This window comes from Lipotes vexillifer, unplaced genomic scaffold (assembly GCF_000442215.2).
Source record: "Lipotes vexillifer unplaced genomic scaffold, Lipotes_vexillifer_v1.1 scaffold341, whole genome shotgun sequence".
In the NCBI taxonomy this organism is placed as follows: Eukaryota; Metazoa; Chordata; class Mammalia; order Artiodactyla; family Lipotidae; genus Lipotes; species Lipotes vexillifer.
The window spans coordinates 911,281-933,468 of record NW_006797957.1 but is presented as its reverse complement, the minus strand read 5'-3'; the positions used below and the strand labels follow the sequence as shown (position 1 = coordinate 933,468).

Sequence of the window (22,188 nt, the reverse complement as noted above, 5' to 3'; positions counted from 1 at the left end):
TGAAATGAGGGGGGGGTCTGACAAATTTATAATGTGAAAATGGGCAAAGGAGAAGAAAAGAATATCATGATATTCCAACGTGGAAGTGTTTTTAATCTTTATGAAGATGCATTATTTTTATAATTATAAATGAAGTCAAAATTTAAAGACATGGTGCAAACCTGATTCAGTAGTTTTGAGGATGTTTTTCTTTTTCCTCAGCAGAGGGCATTATCCCCCTGTGGTAAACTTTAGTTTTTAAATGTCCTCTCAAAGCCATATTAATTGCAGTACTCCTTGCTAAAACTGTAGCCCTTCGGATGTTATGTAATTATTCTATTAATTTACTTTATTTTCCTAAGTGATCATAAATAACCATAAGCAACTATACACTATCGGCACACTTCAGTTTTACTTTTTGTCTCTTCTTTGTTTTGACTTCTGAGCCGTCAAAAGCAAAAGGCTTCATTTGGAGAAGGCATTCTTCTGAAAGGATATACTAAAATGTACGACAGACGCGTTCCACATCATGGACTGAATCTGAAGTGTTGCCTAAGAAATTTTCTTGATCTTTGTATGCTTGAATTCAAGTGAGGAGGGTGTCCGGTTGGGATTAAATTTCTTGATCTAAGCTCTTTATAAACTGGTAAAGTTCATTTCCGTGAAACAAACAAATAAAAAAAAAAGGATTGCATTTGTTAGACATTGAGACTGAACTAACAGCTTACTTCTCAAGTGTAAAGTTTCTCACTGAGAATCACTAGGCTGTCTCCATTACTTGGAACATCATGGGTATTTTAGACAGCTATAGTTTTCCTGCCTAACAGAGAAATAAATAAGAACATCACTATATCCAAACACAGCATAAACTAAATTCTGTATTTTTAATCCCTATTTCTACTATTGCTGTCAGATTTCTGTTTTTACAGAATTTTGAAATTTATCATTAAATTATGGTTTGACAGTGACTGGTATATCTTTCCCCCTCCCAGTATAAGAAGTGTCGCTCTTCTCATGCGCATACAAACAACTTTGCGAAGTCTGTGGTCAACCTTGTGGATTCTGTAAGTATCCTTGTTTTCTTGAACCTCTCTTTCCAAAGTGGAATGGTTTATATCTCTATTTGCTTGCTTGCTGCTTTAGTTCTTTCTGAGAAAAAAGTAAAAATGCTATCCTTATCTCGTCTGGCTAATAAGAAATTATAGAGTGGTCTGCTTCACAAAGGGCAGTGTTTTCAGAGTTTCAGGGGACTGTTGAGTTACTCTTGGGATCCCAAAGATGCATTGATGTTGCTTCTAAGTGATGTCTAGATATTATTGTCACAAGAGTTTAGTTAGGACAAAAATACTGGAGAAAATTAGCTACCGAAGAGTGTAAATTAAACTTGGCAAATGAGACTTCATTAATAATAATCACTTGATTGAGGTGGATTATGTTTGGAGGATATAGGCAATACAAAAAAAAGTTTTTTTAAAGAACCCAAATTTACTTTCTTCGTGTCCCCATAAGAATGCTTCAGACTTTATTTTTAGATGACAGAATTAAGTGCAGTCCCCAAATAAAGCTAATTTAAAACAGTAAAATGTATATCTTCTTAAAAAGACTTCTATAAATCTTTCTTATTGAGTTTTTTTCCTCCTCTCATTCTGTCAGTTACAGAGAATGATGGTTAAGATTTTCTTCCTTTTTCCTTTAGATAGGAAATCCGTAAATGTGAATATTATTCATTATGTTCCAATAAATAATTCAATTTGACTAGTCATAAATATAGCATAGTATTTTGTGTATTCTAATGTAAAGTGCTGTTTTGCTCAGCTAAATGTATGTTTATCTGATATTTATTGTATGTTCCCTCTTAACTGGGAAAAAAACCTTTATAAATTGCTTAATATCTAAATGATACTTATTTTCTCTAAAGAACTGCCTTCTTTTTTGCCTTTTAAACAGTCCACAAGTCTCCAATCATGTAAACACTCATAACATATAATACGTGGTAGGCACAGCTGAGCAGTAGAAAATGGGGGCAGGGTAATAGAGTAGCATGTAGCGTTAGGATTGAAATTCTGAAAGCCAGTTATCACCTGCTGTATTAATTTTCTTTAATTTAAGCCCTTGTCAGTCTTCTCAGGGGAAAACTATAAGTGGATATGAAAAAGAGAATATTAAACACACCTTTCCCTCTGCCCCAGCTGTTTACTTGGTAGAATCTCTGTGTTTGTCATTTCACCATGATTGAACAGAATCACATCTTTCAAAGTGTCATTTTTATTTTGATTTACCATACAAGGTTCTGAAGCTGACCAACTAATTTTTTTTTAAAGACATTACACTTAACTCACTCCCTGTTGTAAAATCATTATAGCTTCACGGTGATTTAGGCATGATAATCTTTCCTTTCCTCAGTGTGTTCTAAGATCATCCATTCTTTTCTTAATTAGCTTGAAAATAGGACAAAATGACAACATTCATCAAAATTGCTTACATGTGTGAATTATTTAGCTACTGGGCCAAAAGCAGAAAAAGAGAGCAGAAAATTACAATTTAAATATTGTGAGTGATGTCATCCCGTGGTGAGGGTGACATAGGTCATGTAAGCCTGCTTTTCCCTCCTTTGGCCTCAGATCGTGATTTCTTCCACTGTTATTTTACTTTTCATACAACAAGGCTTCCAAGGGCAAAAGCCAGCCGTGGTGTTAGTGCTTGTCCAAGGATTTAGTGATCTGTTCCAATCCTGCAGGAGTAACTGGTCATATCACACTTACTCAGAACCAGTATATCAGGCTCCAACCTGTTATCTCCTATGAGGTTTGGAAGGGTGATTTTACTAAACGCTGTTTTGAACTTATGTCCAGACTTTAGAATCGTGATACTCCTAGTATAGATCCCCTAGTGAGATGCCTGGCTGCTAAAGGTGCTGATTGGGGATTGAAGTAACTTTGTAGGAGAGGCTGAGTTGTATGATTGTTCTTTCTTTTTGCTCTTGGAAAAGAGAAAGGAAAGAAGATTCTCTCTGATGAGCTAATTCTGACGTCGTGTTCCCCTCTCACCTCCCCTTCCTGCCCTTCCGCTGACTCTGAAACACTGATTGTGCATGTTTGACCCAGTGTTTTCCTCCTGCACCTGTCCTGTTGTATACCCTCAGATTTACAAGGAGCAGCTTAATACCAGGGTTGTCCTGGTGGCTGTAGAGACCTGGACCGAGAAGGATCATATTGACATCACCACCAACCCTGTGCAGATGCTCCATGAATTCTCCAAATACCGGCAGCGTATCAGGCAGCATGCTGATGCTGTGCATCTCATCTCGTACGTATCCCCAGCCCTTGGCTTGACGTTGATCTTTATCCCTTTATTGTATCAGTTAGGTTATATATCAATAAATCAATCCTGAACAAGTTTGAGGTTGATTCCTCTGTTACATAAGAAGCACAGAAGTAGGCTGCCCAGTGCTGGAATGGTGGTTCCACAGCCATGAGATTTACTTTCAGAGCACATCTGTACCTTCAGACCTTCCATCCTCAGGGTCAACTCATGATTCAAGACAGCTGCTGACACTCCAGCCTTCACCACAGGCAGCAGGAATGCCAGGGAGGGAGGATTGCAAAAGGACCCTCCTTCCAGCTGAGTTAGCTCCTTTAAAGCAGATTTCCTGAAAGCTTGCACACATCACTTTCACCAACAAATCATTTGCTAGATCTTTTTTTTTTTTTAATTTTTATTGGGATATACTTGGTTTACAATGTTGTGTTAGTTTCAGGTGTACAGCAAAGTGAAAATGAACTATTGACTAAAATTGACGTTTCATCTCTAAGGAAAAGGGGTGCTTTGCTCACTTTTGATATCATAAGTTGCTCCCTTCCCCCCTTGGTGGCTAAGCGGTTTTCAGACAGTCCTCTAAGGTTCTGTCCTGGGATCAAACCAACCAAAGTCCTCCTTCCTTTCTTCTCACCTGTTACTCTTTGCTTTTCTCTCAGTGTTTAATCACCAATTTACAATCATCAATATTTTGTATAACTACTATATAGTCTCTACTAGAAAAAAGTCAAGGGCTGTGGTCTATTTATCTTTGTGTCCTCAGTTCCTGTGACAGTACATGATGCTTAGTTAGGTGCTCAATTGATGTTTGCTCAACTGAGATTATTTAACATAACATTAATCTAAAGGTATTTATGATAACATACATTTAAAGGTATTTAAAATACAGTTTTTGGTTTTCTAAAGGAGGGTTGGTTTGGGGTATTCAATGTAGGACAATAGACATATTTGCGGAGAGTTGAAATATAACGGTCACTACATTGGTTTCCTAATAGCATTTATTTTTCCTAAGGCGTGTGACATTCCACTATAAGAGAAGCAGCCTGAGTTACTTTGGAGGTGTCTGTTCTCGCACAAGGGGCGTTGGTGTGAATGAGGTAAATGTTATCAATTTTCCTAAAGTAGAGCTTTATCTGTGCATATAGTCTCTTTCTTCCCCATGGCCTAGTTTACTTCCCTTTTCAGGCCTGTTTTAGAATGATAATGACATTGAGACTATAGTATGAGTGGTTCGTATTAGTGAATAGAACCCAAAGTGGTCTTTGGGTTTAGAAAAGAGGGAATTGTTTCATATCATAATGATAGTTTTTCATATTTATCAGGCAGGTGCAAACCAAAGATTGGCCCAGAAATTTCTTGGCCTCTATAGATGAGTTTTTATAAGCTTGTTTATCCTTCTTTTATGACTTTTTAAAAAAGTTATTTGCTCTTCTGCCTATGTTGGGTTTAACACATCCCAAAAGTCGAACCAACAAAATCTAAACCTTGGTCAATACCTGAATCTATTATACCAGGTTATCCCAGTAGCCATCATTCAGTGGAGACCTCTCTTGACAGATTTGTAGTAAGCCGAATTTATTCTTGGTTTGGTATGAATTGAAATGGGGCACAGCCTTTTATGATTTTATGTTTGCATGTGAGAACATCAAGTTCTGAGAGATGCCACATAGTAAGAGAGGCTTTCTGCTTCTTGGGCCCAGTTGCAAGGAAGAAGTGATAAGGAGCATAAGCCATCTTTTGATGCTGTGAGGCTCTACTTAGGGGACTGAGATGAAATGTGGTGATGATTAAGAAATAATAACTAGCTTTGTGCCCTCTCTCAAATGTTTCCCACACACTTTCAACTCTGAAAAACAGTATGGTCTTCCAATGGCAGTGGCACAAGTATTATCGCAGAGCCTGGCTCAAAACCTTGGAATCCAATGGGAACCTTCTAGCAGAAAGCCAAGTATGTACATTGACCTTCTTACTTTCATGTGCCATTCTGTCTGTATAATGCATGTCCGGTCAATAAAGAAATATTTTTCATTTCTAAGTCGTAATACCTTAACTGTAGTGTATCTCCTTCCTCTAAACAATGATAAGATGAGCAATTTAAGGTAATTCTTAATCTGTGTGGGTTGGAGAAATGTCCCTTTCAAAGTCCATAAAATCATACTTTCTCAGGACGTGATCAGCTCTTTCTCACACTGCAGAACGTTGGGGGTGGGTGGTGGTGAATACTCACCCTCTGGATTCTAACCAGTTGAGTATAGCCACAAGATGTCAGTGAAGCTCCACCACAAGTACAGTTGGATCAGAAAATAGCTTAGGTCTAGAGTTAAAAGGAGCTCAAACTCTAATTAAACATACCCATCTACTTACCTCTAATTAAACTTACCCACCTAGTACCATCAGAAACATTGGAGAAGCCTCCTGTACAGGCAGTCCCGTCCTGGACCTTTTAAACATGGGGGCAGATGACAGAGGATAACTGTCCTCTACTGGGCAGGCAGGCCGGCCAAGAGAAGCAGCCACAAATCCCATCCAGTAGGAAAACACAGCTGGTGACTGCTGGGTGTCACTCTCCTCTTTAACCAGAGGACATGCAGATGGAAAGACAGGACTGAGATTCTAGTGGCGAAGTGTTGAAGGCCCACAATAATTTTAGGGGGCCCTTGAACGTTTTTAACTTCCTTTAAAATTGGTATAAAATCCAACTTGGATTGTATTCCTCTTTATATCAATACACTAGTAAAATATAATTTCTAACACACTTTTGTGGCAGAAGGCAAAAGTGCCTAGGGCACACGCAATGAGATCCTGTGGAAAGAAAAATCTGAGGTATTCACTCCTAATCTGTTACCTAGGAATTAAGTGGAAATCTACTCCCCTCAGTGAAAATATCAGATGCTAGGAATAAAGGTCCCCCTCTCTACCACAGCCTCCCTAAAGAAGAGGACAAAAATCTACCTTAACATTATCCTATATTTTATACTTTTTGACTACTATCAAATAATTATCATTAATACATAGTGTTATGGAAACTTGAAGCAAAATATATATCCAGGGTGTCTTGATTCCCTTTAAGGGCATATTAAGTCATCACTTTATGGGTACATTAAGTCTGGTGGCATTGAGCAAATCTCCACAAACTTTCATCTATTAATTTCTTGCTCAGAGTATTTGCTTTCCCAGGGAAACACATGTACACATTAAAGGAAGTAATTCAGGTTTCACTGGCTGGCATCAATACCTGAAAACCAGAAAGGAGTAGAACCAGGTTTATATCCTTGTTTGAAAAGCCTGGAGCCAGGAAGAGGCCAGTGCTGGGGGCAGCTGAGAGATATTGCTGAGTCAGATGACGGAGTAGGGCGAGCAACAGGCTTCATTACTAATGCCGGGCACAATTCCTTCCTAAAATTCTTTATTCCTTTGTGAATTGTCTGTTTAGGTAGATTCGTTCTGTACTTTGAATTTTTAAAGATCCATTTGGAGGTCTTTCTTTAAAAATATCTTTGTCTATCATAGGAAAGAGAATAGGAAAAAGTAAATGAAAAGGACAGCCCATCACAATACCCATATGTCCATCTGTGGTATCTATGTTAAGTTTATGGTTGTTATTTAATTTAGATGATTTTACATTTCTATTTTAGATTTCTCTCTTTTGCTGAACCTTTTCGCTTAGTGTTCTTCAAGTCTCTGGCTGATTCTTGCTTTGACTCCAGCAAATTGAATTCTCTCCTCTAATGTCCGGTGTGGTCTGTTAGCAGGACTTCAGTGAGGGCTCATTGCATTTGTGCAGTAGAGCTTTGTAGTTCCCAGAGAGCACACAGACTACCATCTCATGTGAGCCCCAGAACCACTCTGGGAGACAGAGAGATGCATTCGCATTTTAGAGGTGGAAACACTGAGACCCAAGAAATGCTAAGTCACTTGCCTGTGAAACTCTCTCGTCACACAGAACTTGGACTAAAACTCGGGCTTTACAATCTCTAGACCAGATACTTTTCATTAAACATTGGCACTAGGAACTTAATTGAATTCTCTGAGTTACAAAAATGGAGAGGCACAATTTTATTTCTTGCAGCTGTTGTCTTAGGAAACAAGCTATACTGTTGGAAAGGAAAAAGAAATATTGATTTAAAAGAAATAGGTTTTGTTTGGTGAGACTTCACATTCTGTACCTGTCTGACATGGAATTGGTAATAAGGAACTATTTCAAGAGCTGTGATGCAAATTAAAGATGTGACTTTTGTTGTTTCCCTTTTCTTTTGTTGCTTTTTATTGTTTCATTGGACTAGAATGTGACTGCACAGAATCCTGGGGTGGCTGCATCATGGAGGAGACAGGGTAAATTTTCATTGTAAATGCATTTGTTATATATACCTTTTATTGAAATTGTTACCTATAATTAGATACACAGTCTCTCAGGTACTGGTCTTTTAGGCTAAGCCTTAGAATAAATTCAATAATTCATTGTCTGATACTTTAAAAAATGAAATGGCTAGTTTACTTTATACTTTAATTTTTTATTCAAAGTTGGTAATAAAAGTAAAATAATCACTTCTACATCTATTAACCCTTAAAGGAAGCACATGATTAAATGCTTCTAAGTTTAGTGGATGCAATAATTTTTTAGTACAGTTAGGATAAAAGCTGGTTGTCTAAACTGTCAGTGAAAACCAATTTAGTCAACAATTTATATTTTAAGGAACTCATAAATAGACATGTTTACTGTAATAAAATTGTACTGCATTCCTTATATAATCAATAAAGCTTTTTTAAACAAATTAAGACCGATTTATCGTGTCTAGGTGGTCTTCTACTGATAGACATTTGAATAGTTGCTCACCTAACTCCTGTCTCCTATTGTAGATCATTTGGAAACTAGAGGGTTGCTATTGCATCTGTGAACCAAGGCCTAGAAACATTGCCCTCTTTCCCAGGGACCCCTGCCCCATGGGAGCCACTGCCACAAGGCCTCCTAAGCTAGAGCCCACTCCTAATAGATGGAAGAAATTTCCTCACTCATGTGTCTCTCCCACTTCCTTTGCCCATGCCAGACATCTGCTCGGCACATCACCATTTCTGGTCCTGCCCCCTCCCTGTGATCCCCAGTTGCCAGAAGCCCTGACCTACTTTTACAGAGTCCCTTCCTTATTTGTGCACCAGGAGTCCAGGGAACAAGAGGTGTGTGAGCATGAAGGCTTGAGGAGAGAGTCAGCTATTATGCTTGCTACTTTAGAACACATGTTTCTAGAAATGTAGTTTAAACTTGAAAGCGTTAGCTTTCGTGCTCCCCCTCCCCTGAGGCTTCCTACAGAACGGTAACACCATTCATAATACCATTCATAATACATAATACAGAAGATATATTATGAATATAACACCATAAGATATATTACGAATATATATTATGAATATAACACCATAAGATGTATTATGAATATAACACCATTCATAATACATAATACAGAAGAGAGGCCTTCTGTCTTCTAAGCTTCCAGTTTCTAAATAGATTTTTAGACTGACTACCCATAGGATATAATAAAATTATTTAAGCTTAATTTGTATTTCCTCAAGTATATGTTTCTACATAGTTCTTGTAAGAGATCACTGTCAACAATGGCAGATTTTACCTACTTCCATACACTACCCTCATACGTAAGGAAATATAAATCTATTGGATCACATCCTAGAATAAGTGACCTAGTACTCTCAAATCAAGTACTATGACAAATATGTCCAAGGAATCAATATGTATGACTCAGTTTAACCTTGACCATACATATAATATTTCCCTATGTACCGACACAGTGATAGTAATTTGATTAACTCACAAAGAGGTTCACTATATTCCTGCAAAATCATGAATATTACCAAATAGTATTTGAATTTGAGAATAAGGAGCTATTACCTAATTCTAATTCAGAAGGCGCTTACCCTAATTCTGTTTTGACTGTGTGTATATACACATAAAAACATATATAGTCTAACACATCTCTTTAGGGTTTCCTTGTTTACCTCAATTGTGTCGCTGAAGCCTGCAATACATAATCTTTAATCAGTTGACCCTCACGACTTCCTTCTCCAAAGTAAAATCTAGTAGGTTCCGAAGTTCCTTTTATTCAGGACAGAGGCAAAAAACAAACAAACAAACAAAACCCTGCTTATCTTTACTGAGACAGAGCAAATAAAAGTGACTATATATATATTTTTAACATCTTTATTGGAGTATAATTGCTTTACAATGTTGTGTTAGTTTCTGCTGTATAGCAAAGTGAATCAGCTATATGTATACATATATCCCCATATCTCCTTCCTCTTGCGTCTCCCTCCCTCCCACCCTCCCTATCCCACCCCTCTAGGTGGTCACAAAGCACCGAGCTGATCTCCCTGTGCTACGCAGCTGCTTCCCACTAGCTCTCTGTTTTACATTTGGTAGTGTATATATGTCAGTGCTAGTAACCACATTTTAATATACAGCCTAGATGAAGTTTGGGGATGAACTTTTCAAAAACTCTTTCAAGCCTGAGCACAAAGGGGCTTGACTGCTAAGGAGATTGTAACCTAGCCCCCAAATCTGTGATTTTCTTTGAATTTCTATTTTTACAGACTACCACACATACTTACTTAGCAGTTTGAACATAAGTGCCTTGGCAAAGTTTGTGTAGAATCATCTGGATCCAGAGTGATGATTTTATTCTAATTCAAGGGTTTTAATTTTCTTCTCTGATGACTGCTTTTGGTAAATTTTTTACATAATTGATTCTTTATTTCCTCAGGGTATCCCATTCCAGAAAGTTCTCAAAGTGCAGCATTTTGGAGTATAGAGACTTCTTACACAGAGGGGGTGGAGCCTGTCTCTTCAACAGGCCAACAAAGGTTAGTAATTTAGAAAGTGTAATTATTTCTCCAATTTTTTTACAATGGAATTATGCCAAATATCAGATACTTGGCTTGGAAAGCAGGTTTCTTTCCAGTCAGATTAATATTTAGTTATAAAAGGCTTTATCACGTTAAAGATTAAGTCTTGTTTAAATGAATTACAAGACCATAGTTTCACTGTTCTGAAGCTCTGGTGTTTCAGTGCTAGCTGTACCTCCTCTTGGCCCTCCCCTCCAAAAAACAAACAGACAATCCTTCAATTAAAATATCTTTGAAATGTTCATGTTGGTGTCTTCATTTGCTGCTAAGAGATAGTGGGTTAGATTAAGATACATTACTTTAGCCCATTTCTCTGACAAAAATTCTGTTTGCCCTTGACATTTTCTCTAGGGGTATGACTAATTTCTAGGCTTTTCTTACTTTCCTTTTTTTTTTTTTGGCAGGGGGCGGTATATGTGGTCCATTCTCCCAGATAGAAAGCATTACTAATATCAGCCAGCCAAAAAATGACCCAAAGTATTTATGGACCCCATAAATACAGGCATATATATATATATACATGTATGTATATATATATGAAGAGATATATATATCTTTACTTGGGAAGGTCCACATTGTCAATTGGCATTTCATTAAAATTTATATACACAATGTCATATTCTCTTATCAACAATTCCTTAATTCAAAAATTCTGAAAATTGGAAGTATATTTTATTAGTTTGCAGAAAACATAGTGGACGGTACAACTTATCCTGAACTGAAAATCTTTATTTATCCCTCATAGTGTAAGTATTCATAAGTCTTACTGCACAAATGTTACTGCACAAATGTTAATGTGTTTGATTATAGGGTGTATACCAGACCCCTCAGCGCTGTTATATAGAACAGGGTAAATGCGTCATACTTTTCTAAAATCCAGGAAAGCCAGAATTCTTAAACTCACAGGCTATAGAGCTTTTGGATATGGGACTGTCGACCAATAACATGTTTAGAAACGAAGTTGCTTAACAGGCAAAAGGACAGGATTGATGCGAATTAGCAGATGGCATAGACATTCTAACATTGCACATTTCATATTTCTTTTTAAGATACTACATCATAAGTCAAATATAATCCATTGCTATACAAAATGTTTAATAACTCTGCAACTTGAGAGAGCAGTGAAGTCATGTTAGCCTTTAAAAAAAAAAAATCAGTGTCTGATGTTGATAACTGTCAGAATAATTTATTCCTATCCCCATAATTAAGTGATACTGCTAAGTTAGGGACGATACTTTGATGCCTGACAGCTGTGTAAAATCTCAGTAAGGCTGCAAAAAAAGAAACAGGAATTTTAAAGTGACCTTATATCATTAAACTCAGCTCCCTGCTTTTCATGGCATCGATCTCAATGCAACAGAAATCTGAAAGCTTCAGAGTGTTTAAAATGGGTGCAGTGAGTAATAATGAATTAATGTGAGCTGTTGGCATTTCTGAATTGCAAAGTACATGGCTAATTTTACCTGCCTTGCAGCTCACCAGCTAATTATAAGCATCATGCCTGAGGAAACAACACTGAGTTGTTTGAAGATACTAAGATCTCTAGTGTGTGTATAAGGATCCATCATTAGATTTCTGAAATTTCCTGTGAGTAGAAAGCAAATTATTCGGATAATGTGGAAACTAAATAAAAATACACATACATCTTCAATTTAAAAATTAGTAAATATGGAATTCTTTCTTTTTTTCTTTTTTTTTTTTTTGCGGTACGCGGGCCTCTCACTGTTGGGGCCTCTCCCGTTGCGGAGCACAGGCTCCGGACGCGCAGCCTCAGCGGCCATGGCTCACGGGCCCAGCCGCCCCGCGGCATGTGGGATCTTCCCAGACCGGGGCACGAACCTGTGTCCCCTGCATCGGCAGGCGGACTCTCAACCACTGCACCACCAGGGAAGCCCTGAAATTCTTTCTTTTTAAACAACATATATAGAAAAAATTTTTTTAAAGCTGCCATGGATTACAGTGGAATAATTTATATGTATGTGTGAAAGAACTGATTTTCTTCCAAGTGTTGTAGTCAGTGGATGTATGTATGCAGGTTTTATGTGTTATTTTCACATTATCTAAGTGCATCTTTTCTGTGCTCTGGGAACCTTCTCAACTGCCATGTTTGCCATATGGTTTGTGATAGTGACCTGTCTCAGGTTGGAAGAAGAGTCCTAAGAGTGAAGTCGAACAGTGGGTTACATGGGAGTCCTCCCTGCTGATCAAAGTATCACAGAGATGAGGACTGTTGATTTTAGTCATTGGATTTTCCCATGGGGAAGTCCCACCCAAGTATCGTGGAAAACTTCCTTGCTCCTTATAACAATTTTCCTTTCCTGGAAGTGGAAGGAGGATCAGATCTTTCCTTGGTGGACTCAGTGGAGGGCAGCTGTTCCTTGGGTGTGTGCTGCTGTCTCTCATTTATATGGCTCTGAGCATTTGGGTTGGGATGTCCTGTTCTAATCTTCACCTGGGTATAGTAGATAAACACAGAAAAATCTTGCCCCAGGTGATGGGAAATAGGAATGTTTCTTATAAATAATCAGCTGCCTCAACAACTGGTCTGTAATACAGTTTATTTGGCAAGCAAGTTCATAGCACCAGTAGGGTGGATTATTCTAGAAATTTGACTCTCCCATTGCTCCAGGAATGATTGAGAAATTTCTGTACATCTGTGCATATGTCTGCACATTTACTTAATATGATTCAGACAGTGCAGATTTCTTTTCACTGAGAATGATGGGCGTGGATTTCCAGCAACATTTTTTTCCCCTAAGTTTATTTGCATTTACTTGATGGCATATATCACATTTAGCTGTGAATGAAACATTTTTATCTTCTTGACAGTTTTTATATCTTCTCAGCTGCCTGGTTATAAGTCAACAAATTAGGTATCTGTGAGTCTTATTAGCAGTGCATTTTAGCTCCATTAGCAAATACGAAAGTGATCTGTTCCTCTTGACAGCTTATTTCTCTGAAAAGTAGCTCTAATGGTAGAGGTCATCTCTGGAGCCCACTACTGGAGAATCCTCCAAGAGATATTACCTCATTTAAAATATGTTTCTTAGAAGTGTTATTAATAAATTAACAGTGATTCTCACACAGACACATTTGTAAGATGCCATAGCAACAGATCATAGAAGAATACCACATGATAGCTGATTATAGGGCCATGTGTGTAGCCTGATTGGAGTGTTGATTTTCTGTGATGAATTAAAATGGTTTCCCTTTATCTTTCTAATCTCTTTCAGCTATTTGAGCCCACAGAATGTGGAAATGGATATGTGGAAGCTGGGGAGGAGTGTGATTGTGGAATCCATGTGGTAGGTATAAGAGATCTTTTCTACCTTTAGCACATCTACCCAGAGTGCAGAAGAATAGCGTTAGTGGGAAGTCTGCCCCATCATTCACCGTGGTCTTACTGCCTTTATTTCTGAGCTCTCTCATCAATGCTTAATCCTAGCTCAGACACGTTAGAATTAATCATTGGCTCTGTCTTAAGAAACCTAATGGATTCTTCTAATCAAATTCGTATCTCTTAAAAATTCATAGCTCATATTCATCTCAGACAAGTTTTACTAACTCATGAAAATTCTTTCTGTGTTGTATATTAGTTTTGTCTTTGTAAAACTAGATTGAGTATTAAGAATACAACAGAGCTAACCTAGGGTTGGGTGCCTGCTAAAAAATAAGCTTACTTTTTGGTAGAGAAGCCCCTTCTTAGAAGATCATACTTTGCTGAGAAGTATAGCCGGAAGGAATCTATCATTGCTTAAAGTGGTTCATTCTTTCCTAAAAGATTTGCGTACTATTATATACATCTCCTCACATGGATTACACATAAGTTACATGTGGAGAGCATGTTGAATGACCAGTGGGTAGGTTTTCTCACTTACTCACGTGAAGTGTTTTCTCTAGGAATGCTATGGATTGTGCTGTAAGAAATGCTCTCTCTCCAATGGGGCCCACTGCAGCGACGGGCCCTGCTGTAATAATACCTCATGTCTTGTGAGTTCTCTGACAGTTTCATCTTTCTTATCGTTGACGTATTAGCCAAATATCTCGATGTGTACGTTGAGTATTTGTACAACTTGTCACAGACTTGATCGACGCTGTGCATATTAGCCTGGCGATTTTGTAGAATCAATAAATCTATCAAAATTCTGTGGGTTACAACGATTATCTTTACTATGATTCACTACCAACCATTCTATTCTCTGGTACCTCTCTAAGAAAATATATCTATAATCCTTCCAAAATAAACATTGAGAAGTGCTCTACTATCATGAGTGAAAACCAAATTAAATAGTTGAATAGAAGAGGGACAATTCTTGTGGTCTTTTTCTAATAAGCCCTACTTATAACCTTTTTCTTTAAAACTCATCGTAATTTATTTTAGACCCTGAGCAGAAAACCTAGTGCTCATGTTTTTACATTTGATATTTAAAATCACTTATAAAGGCAAGAAAGCTAGATAATGAGGTAATATATGTATGTATGTATGTTTATATGTATATGCACAACTTGTGTATGTGTGGACACATAGTTACTTCCATCTTTAGAGACCTCTAGTTAATCTTTTTAAAAACCGTTTTAAAAATTTTCCTTTTTCTCATCTATAAAATCTCTAATATCCTTTAAAACCATAAAAGTATATGATTTAATTTTATCCAACACCAAAGGGATATTATGCATGTGGTAATCTAGGCGATTCTAGCTTAATTTGTACTTGATTATGTCCCCAACCAGATTATAAATTGCTTGAAGATGATGGACTCGTTCCTTCATCTTTTACCCACCCACCGCCCAGAGAAACAAAATGCCTTGTATTCAGTAGGCATTCACTGGCATCACTGAAGGAAATTCATATGAATTAATTGAAATCTGCTTGTGTATATTTAGCTAAAGCAAGACTAATATCCAAGCTAGTTGGTAAATCAGTGCAGGTTGGGTGTGCATATCAGTCTTCAGAGAGATCCTAAATGTTTATATTTTAGTGTTCTGTTCTTTCGTCTTAAGCCACACCAGTGTTTCTTCTTTGCATAATTGTCATCACAATGTTTCCCAAAAATAATACTCTGAGATAGTGGATTTTGAAATCTGAACATGTCATGCCTTGGCTAATGATTCATATTTACTACACAGAGTGGTATTTGGGTATTATCTCTATCCTGGAACTATCTTGCTGATTCATAAAAAGAGTTTGGCGGTGGTTATGAAAGGATGTCATGATTGTTGGTGAATATAAGAATGTTCACTCTTTGAAATATTAATTAATACTGGTTCCTAATATTGAGTTTTGATTTGCAGTTTCAGCCGCGAGGGTATGAATGTCGGGATGCTGTGAATGGGTGTGATATTACCGAATACTGTACTGGAGACTCTGGCCAGGTATGGCAAACTGAGTTTTAGGTAATGCATCTTACTTGCAAATACATATTGTAAAGCTTTCAGTTTGGATTACGTGTGTGAATATGATTTGGTTCTTTTGTTTTTGTTTTGTTTTGTTCTGTTTTCTAGTAATTTCTAGCTCCTCCCATGCCTTTATTTTAGGAACGTTTATTGTGGTTTTTTGGACCTAAAAAATCTCTTTTCTTCCAAATTTCTCCTTCGTAATAAGTTCCCTTTATATTGCTTATATCCAACTAATTGATTTTTCTTTCCTGGTCCCCACATCTAAAACAGTATCCTCACACTGATAAAGCGCTAATAGTACTATTTTCAAGCATTTTTCAGCCACAAAACCCTTTCTTTTTTTTCTTACGTCTTTAGTGGAGTATAATTGCTTTACAATGGTGTGTTAGTTTCTGCTGTATAACAGAGTGAATCAGCTGTACGTATACATATATCCCCATATCCCATCCCTCTTGCATCTCCCTCCCACCCTCCCTATCCCACCCCTCTAGGTGGTCACAAAGCACCGAGTTGATCTCCCTGTGCTATGCAGCTGCTTCCCACTAGCTATCTGTTTTACATTTGGTAGTGTATATATGTCCATGCCACTCTCTCACTTCGTCCCAGCTTACCAACAAAATTTTGGATGGAAGCCCAATGTAGAAATCTGGGAAGAGTAGCACTGCTGTGATTGAAATGGGATTGGAAGCAGAAGTCTTCCTTGCTGAGCTCTGTCACTGTCTCGCTCCACTTATGAAGCCCTGGCTTCACGGCCCCACACACTTGGCGTGACATTCCTTCTTTAATTTTTACATTTTTAAACATTTGTATGTTTTATGTCTTTATTTGTCATTCAAATGAACATTTGTGGAGCCCCTGCTCTGTGACAAGTACTGCTGTGAATGCTGGGATATGGGAGGAATTGAAATAGAAAAGTCCTTGCTCTTACGGGGCTTGCATTCTGCGGGATGGAGAAAGGCAAATAAATGAACAAAAAACCCAGTGAGTACAGAAGCATGGCTTCTTCAAGAGATGGAATGAAAGCAGGGATAGCTGGGGAATAGTGGAAACAATTCAGAGAGGAAATCAGGAATCAGGCAGTGAGGGGCTTGGTAAGAATTTTTGACTTCATTCTACCTTCATTTCTTTCTAACGTTATTTCAAGAGCATTTTCCCATGCTGTGACACAGTTTTTATAGATATCCTCTTTACAGTTGCATGAAAGTCTGCCATGTGGATTTACCAGTCACTTCTCCATCCGGTGGTGGTAGATATTTAGATTGTTGGCAGTATATCATTATTAGGATTAATACGGTCGTGAATCTCTTTGCATTTTTAAGAGTGTTTCTTGTTTGGAGTTAGCACCTTAGGACAAGTTCTCAGGAGTGGAGTTACCCATTGCCAGATAGGGCTTCTGATAGAGTACAGTTAGAAGCCAAAATATCAGTTTTGCTTTTGCAAATAGCCAAGTTGAAAGCCGTAGCTTAGTGTGAGGGCTAAATGGGCCTCTTTATAGATCCCAGATTCAGGCTATAGCAACACGTTATTGACAAAACTGGGCCTGGAATGACCTGTCGGTGCAGAGCCAGCCCTTGCCTTGTATGCCATGGAGGAGCAATAGAGAGAGGATGATTTATGTGAGTAGGCAGGAGAAGGCTGGCAGGACTGGGCCAGAATGCCAAGTTACTCTTCTCAAGTTTATCAAATCAGCCAGCCAACCAACCCAACCGTTCACTCTACCTGCCTGGAGAATCGAGTACAGGAGCAGAGAGTAACTGGAGTTACACTGAGTTCCCCTCCCTGGAAGGAAACTTGAGGAGAGGAAAACAAAGATTCCTAATTAACCTTTTTGAAAGGTTTTGATATGTATCATCTGAGGCTCGAGTCAAGTGGATAGGGTACAAAGGAATGGTACAGTGAACTCTATTCAGGCTGTTATTCTTCTGTGATTTTTATGCATATCTGTTTTTATATATAAATATGTAAATAGGTTTCTCTGCTATTTTTAAATAATATAGTGGCAGAATGTAAGAATTGTGGATTCAGTGTTTTATGACAAGTGTACTGACATTCTTGATATACTGTTTCACTGAGTTATATTTTTAGTTTTGTAGAATAATGCTATTTTTATACCCATCATATATGGTTTTGGTTCTGTATATTCAGTTCTTTTAAAAGTATAGTTTTTTCATTTCAACCTTTAACTCTTGAATTGCCATAGACTTTACAATAAAGATATTTTTTTAAAGATGTGGGAAATGTGTTTTGTTAGTACTATGAAATATATCATCAAAATGGGAGTATAGCACAATTTAAAATAAGTACATTTAAAGGCTATTGCACTGTGAAAGCCGGCCTCAACTGGACCTTCCTGCACAGCATAAAACCGGGGGCTCAAATGGCATTTAGAGACCGAATCCAGAGCTCTGCTCACAGGCAGAATAAAGTACACAGATTTATGGTCCCTCTGCTTTAAATATCTCCAGACGGCGAGAGACATCCATAATTTCCTTTGTTAAACATTTCAGTGGTAAGCAACTGGCTTTTATTAGCCTAAACGAAAAATAGATTGATTAGAAATCTTCCATGTAGCTGTGACAGTTTATAACAAGAGCTTTTTTTTCTAATTAGTGACTCCTACTAGTTTTTTCCTCTTGAAACATCGCAAAAGTCAAATACGAAAATTGTTTAGCCCCTGATGTACCTATTCTAGTAGCAACATTTCTTTTGCATTTTTGTCCAGTGTGGTTGTGTTCATCTTGGAGTAAGTGAATAATTAATGTTAGTTGATTAATAAGAAAATGATGGTGTTTTGAGTAGATTTGGATGAAAGAGGCCCAGGGATCTCTGTTTCTGGGCAGTTGGTCCAGTAAACCAACTTCTCATGCTGATAATTACATCTTCTGAAGAGTTACCATTAGGTTTAATGAAAGCTTGTATGAGAGTCAGTTGTTCTTTAGAAAGATGTAGAACCAAAGCATTTAATCTCAATGTGTTCCTTCATAAGTTACTGCTTCTTTGCACTTCTAAATTAGTTCTGTTACCTTTCTGTAGTGACCATGATAAACACCTTGGTGTTGCAGAATAGAATAACTTAATTGTATCTGTGTGGGCCATTTATTTATTTTCTCAGTCAGTCAATAGTCATTGAGCACCATCTCAATAATAATTGAGCCAGTTTTGTTCTAGGTGCTGGGGAGGCAGCAGGGACAGAAAATCCCTGCCTGCATGGTGCTCACATTAGGATGCAGACAAAAGACAAGCAAATACATAAAATATATGGATCCTCACTTGGTGATACATGTTATGGAGAAGAAAAAAAATAGGGAATGGGGAACAGAGGATGCCAGCATGGGGAAGGAGGTCACGGTTTTGAAGAGCATGGTTAGAGAAGGCTTCTCTGAGATGATGATATTTGAGCAACGTCCTAAAAAAGGTGAGAGAGCAAGCCAGGCAGAAATCTGGGGGAAAGATTGGAGGAAGAGCAAGGACAAAGGCCATGGGGTGGCAGCATGGCTGGTACATTCACGTGGAGTCAGGTATTTATGGCAGAGAGTAGGAATGAGGTCAGAGAGACGAAGGTGAGGCTGGGGCCGGCATAGGAGCAGATCATGATGAACTTGGAAGGCCAGTGAGTAGATGGGGAAGCCATCAACAGAGGAGCAACATGAGGTGGTTTAGGTTTTTCAAGGGACACTCTGGTAGCTCTATAGCCTATAAGGAGAGTAGAGTGGAAGCAGGGGAATCAGTTGGAGGCTGTTGCATAATCAGAGAGATGAGAGATGGTGGTGAGAGATGGTGGTGGTGTGGACCCGGCATTAGCGGTGGAAATGGAGAAAAGTCAGATTGCAATTATATTTTAAAGGTAGAAGCTACCAAGATTTGTTAATGGAATAGAAGGAGAGTGTGAGAAAAAGAGAGGAACATAGGATGACTCCATGGTTTTGGCTTTGAACAGTTGGAAGAGTGGGACTGTCTTTTACTGAGAAGGTGAAAACTAAGGGAGGACCTCAGTGGGTATTGCTATGTTTCTTATTCACTTGCCACACCCATGTATTTTTTTTTTTCCTTTTTGTATTTGTTTTGAATGCTGTAGCAGAGCCTTGACTTAATTTTTTTAGCTCTCTTAAATGTGGTAAATGAGATGCACAGAAAGTAAAAATTTTAATTTACTCAGGGTAATGTTGGGGGGAAATGAAATTTTCCTTATTTTTCCTTATAAAAAATGATTTGATAAATAGACCTGGAAAAAGAAAGAACTGTCACATCATGATTGCTCTAGTAACAAATCTGTAGTTCAAGAGGTCAGAAATGTAATGGAGGTACAGCACTTATATTGAGTTGAAGGGCAGTGTATTTCTTCTTTCTCAGTAATGTGGCCTAGAGGTGAGTGTCCTGGGTGTCACATGCAAATTTGACATTTTCACAGGGCTGAGCGAAGTCTTGTAAATTAGTTCCTGAACGTGTCCACTCCTGCATAACAGGCTGATTTGTTCCCTTCATTATCCATTTTAATCCCTTCTACTTTCAACTCCACAGGCAACTGAATGTAAATTATTATTTTAGCCCATCTCATGGAAAACGGAGAAACATGAAAAGTACCCACTGTATGGACCTAATTGATTGATTCATTTTTACCAATAATTGCAGAATAAATTTGGATAACCTACTCAAAGAGTTACTCATGTTTTCCTAATTATAGAGTCACCATGCTTGCATTTTTAAAATACTTATTATAACTTTTACTGATGTGAATGATCTGTAGCACACAATTCACAATAATAAAATCATGCTTACTTTTTTTTTGCATTTTAATATATTGTACACATAATCTGAAGATACTTCACATGCTGAATGTTAACTAAAAAGCTTATATTTTTCAGTGCCCACCAAATCTTCATAAGCAAGATGGATATGCATGCAATCAAAATCAGGTATGCTGGGCTCTAGGTTTTAAATGGGATTTTATAAAAAGATTAGATTTCAAGGTGTCTTTTTGATAAATGTAATTTTGATAGGGAATTGCAATTCAAACAACAGTAAATTATTGCAGTGGTCTTCTAATTCAGAGTTGCTTCATGTCATATAAAATACAAATATGTTATATTTATTTCTGGGTACAAACTGTCCAGATCGAGGGTGAGGAAAAAAATGTAATGGCTGAAGAATTAGAAATCTAATTTATCGAGTTGTGACTATCTTTTAATCATTTCAGCCTGTTTCTGATGGGAAAATATGGTAATCTGTTGTAATGTGTTGTTTTTTTTTTTTTCCCTGAAGCTATGTTATAACCTAACCACTCACATTCAAAAAAAGCTAAAAATCATATTGGTATCACCCAAAGAAATGTCTCAATTTATTTTTCCATAAAATTAAAAAATTTAGACAGTTAGTTGGATTTGAAGAGCCATACTATGAGGTATGTTTTGTGTTTTAAATTTTAACTGTCATTCTTATGCTTCTCTTAAGATGTTTATGGTTTTTATTTTCACTGTGAAAGTATTAGGGTACCGAATGAAAAAAGAAAACAATTTTGTCTGAAACAATGAAAAGGAGATCTTGCAGTGAGAGTTTGGGGGAAAATGGAACTGGCTGCATGTGCCTCATAACATATGTTCTGTCCTCAGGGCCGCTGCTACAACGGGGAGTGCAAGACACGGGATAACCAGTGTCAGTACATCTGGGGAACAAGTAGGTCATGTTTCCTGCTTGCTGGTCACACACAGGTTTCTCTTAATATTCTTCACTGTCAGTCTTGCTGAAAGAGATATACAGCTTGGGGTTATTAAAAAACAAACAAACAAACAACTAGAAAAGGCTGAAGAGAATGGTGAATCTTAGTCACAAAACCACAGCAAACAACTGCTAGTGTTGGGGACTTGTCATCTGAACCAAAAAGTGCCAATCAGTGATTGTGGCTGTGACTGAAGGAATGCTACACCCACCTGCAAAGACTGGGTTGAGTGCAGCGGTCATGCTTGTTATCCAGCCACTGGCTGATTTTCTTTGTACCTTGGATTTAACATTCACCCCCTCAAGTTAGCTTTCTGTTCTTTTACCCCAGGATAGAACCAGACTTTTGTTGTTGTTGTTTTTAATTTTATGATTGATTATCTCAGTTTGAAGTGAAGAAACACAAGTACTTTGTGAGGCGCAGACAGATAGAGATTCGGGTACATGGTCATACTTCTCAGTAATTCCCTACATGTCAGTACACATATTCTCTTCCTGACATTTGTAGTGCCTGTCCAGTGAACTTCAGTTCCTGAGGGCCAGGCCAGAAGAGAGAGAAATGGCTCTGCCTTGCTGGCAGAGGCTGGGTCACCCACCAGGAAAAGAAAGCACGCAAAAGGAGACTAGGACCCATGCACAAGTGATTTCAGTGTTTGGCAAATGTCATTTAACTGAAAGATTTACGTTCAGTGTTTCAGTTTTGACAAGGGAAAGATAATAGAGGCATTTTTGTCTTTTAAAAAGGTTTAAATATCAAAATCCATGTGCCAGTGTAAAATCTCAATGAGCTCAGACTTTATAATGCCTACTGATATTAATAGAAAGCAGGATTAGGAATGATATTAGTTTTCTCTGTGTCACTTCACTACTTCCTGC

At 37.8% G+C, this 22,188-nt stretch overlaps 1 protein-coding gene across 1 annotated transcript in view; it reads left to right on the top strand.

The window, feature by feature from the left end:
- Positions 1-22,188, top strand: part of ADAM23 (ADAM metallopeptidase domain 23) — a 162,835-nt gene that overhangs the window by 112,512 nt on the left and 28,135 nt on the right. The window contains exons 10-20 of the mRNA XM_007469990.1: positions 972-1,043; positions 3,122-3,285; positions 4,307-4,391; positions 5,152-5,242; positions 7,578-7,626; positions 10,062-10,161; positions 13,437-13,508; positions 14,104-14,193; positions 15,496-15,576; positions 20,463-20,513; positions 21,207-21,270. Of these exons, the coding sequence (XP_007470052.1) occupies positions 972-1,043; positions 3,122-3,285; positions 4,307-4,391; positions 5,152-5,242; positions 7,578-7,626; positions 10,062-10,161; positions 13,437-13,508; positions 14,104-14,193; positions 15,496-15,576; positions 20,463-20,513; positions 21,207-21,270 (919 nt within the window). The remainder of the gene's footprint in view (positions 1-971; positions 1,044-3,121; positions 3,286-4,306; positions 4,392-5,151; positions 5,243-7,577; positions 7,627-10,061; positions 10,162-13,436; positions 13,509-14,103; positions 14,194-15,495; positions 15,577-20,462; positions 20,514-21,206; positions 21,271-22,188) is intronic.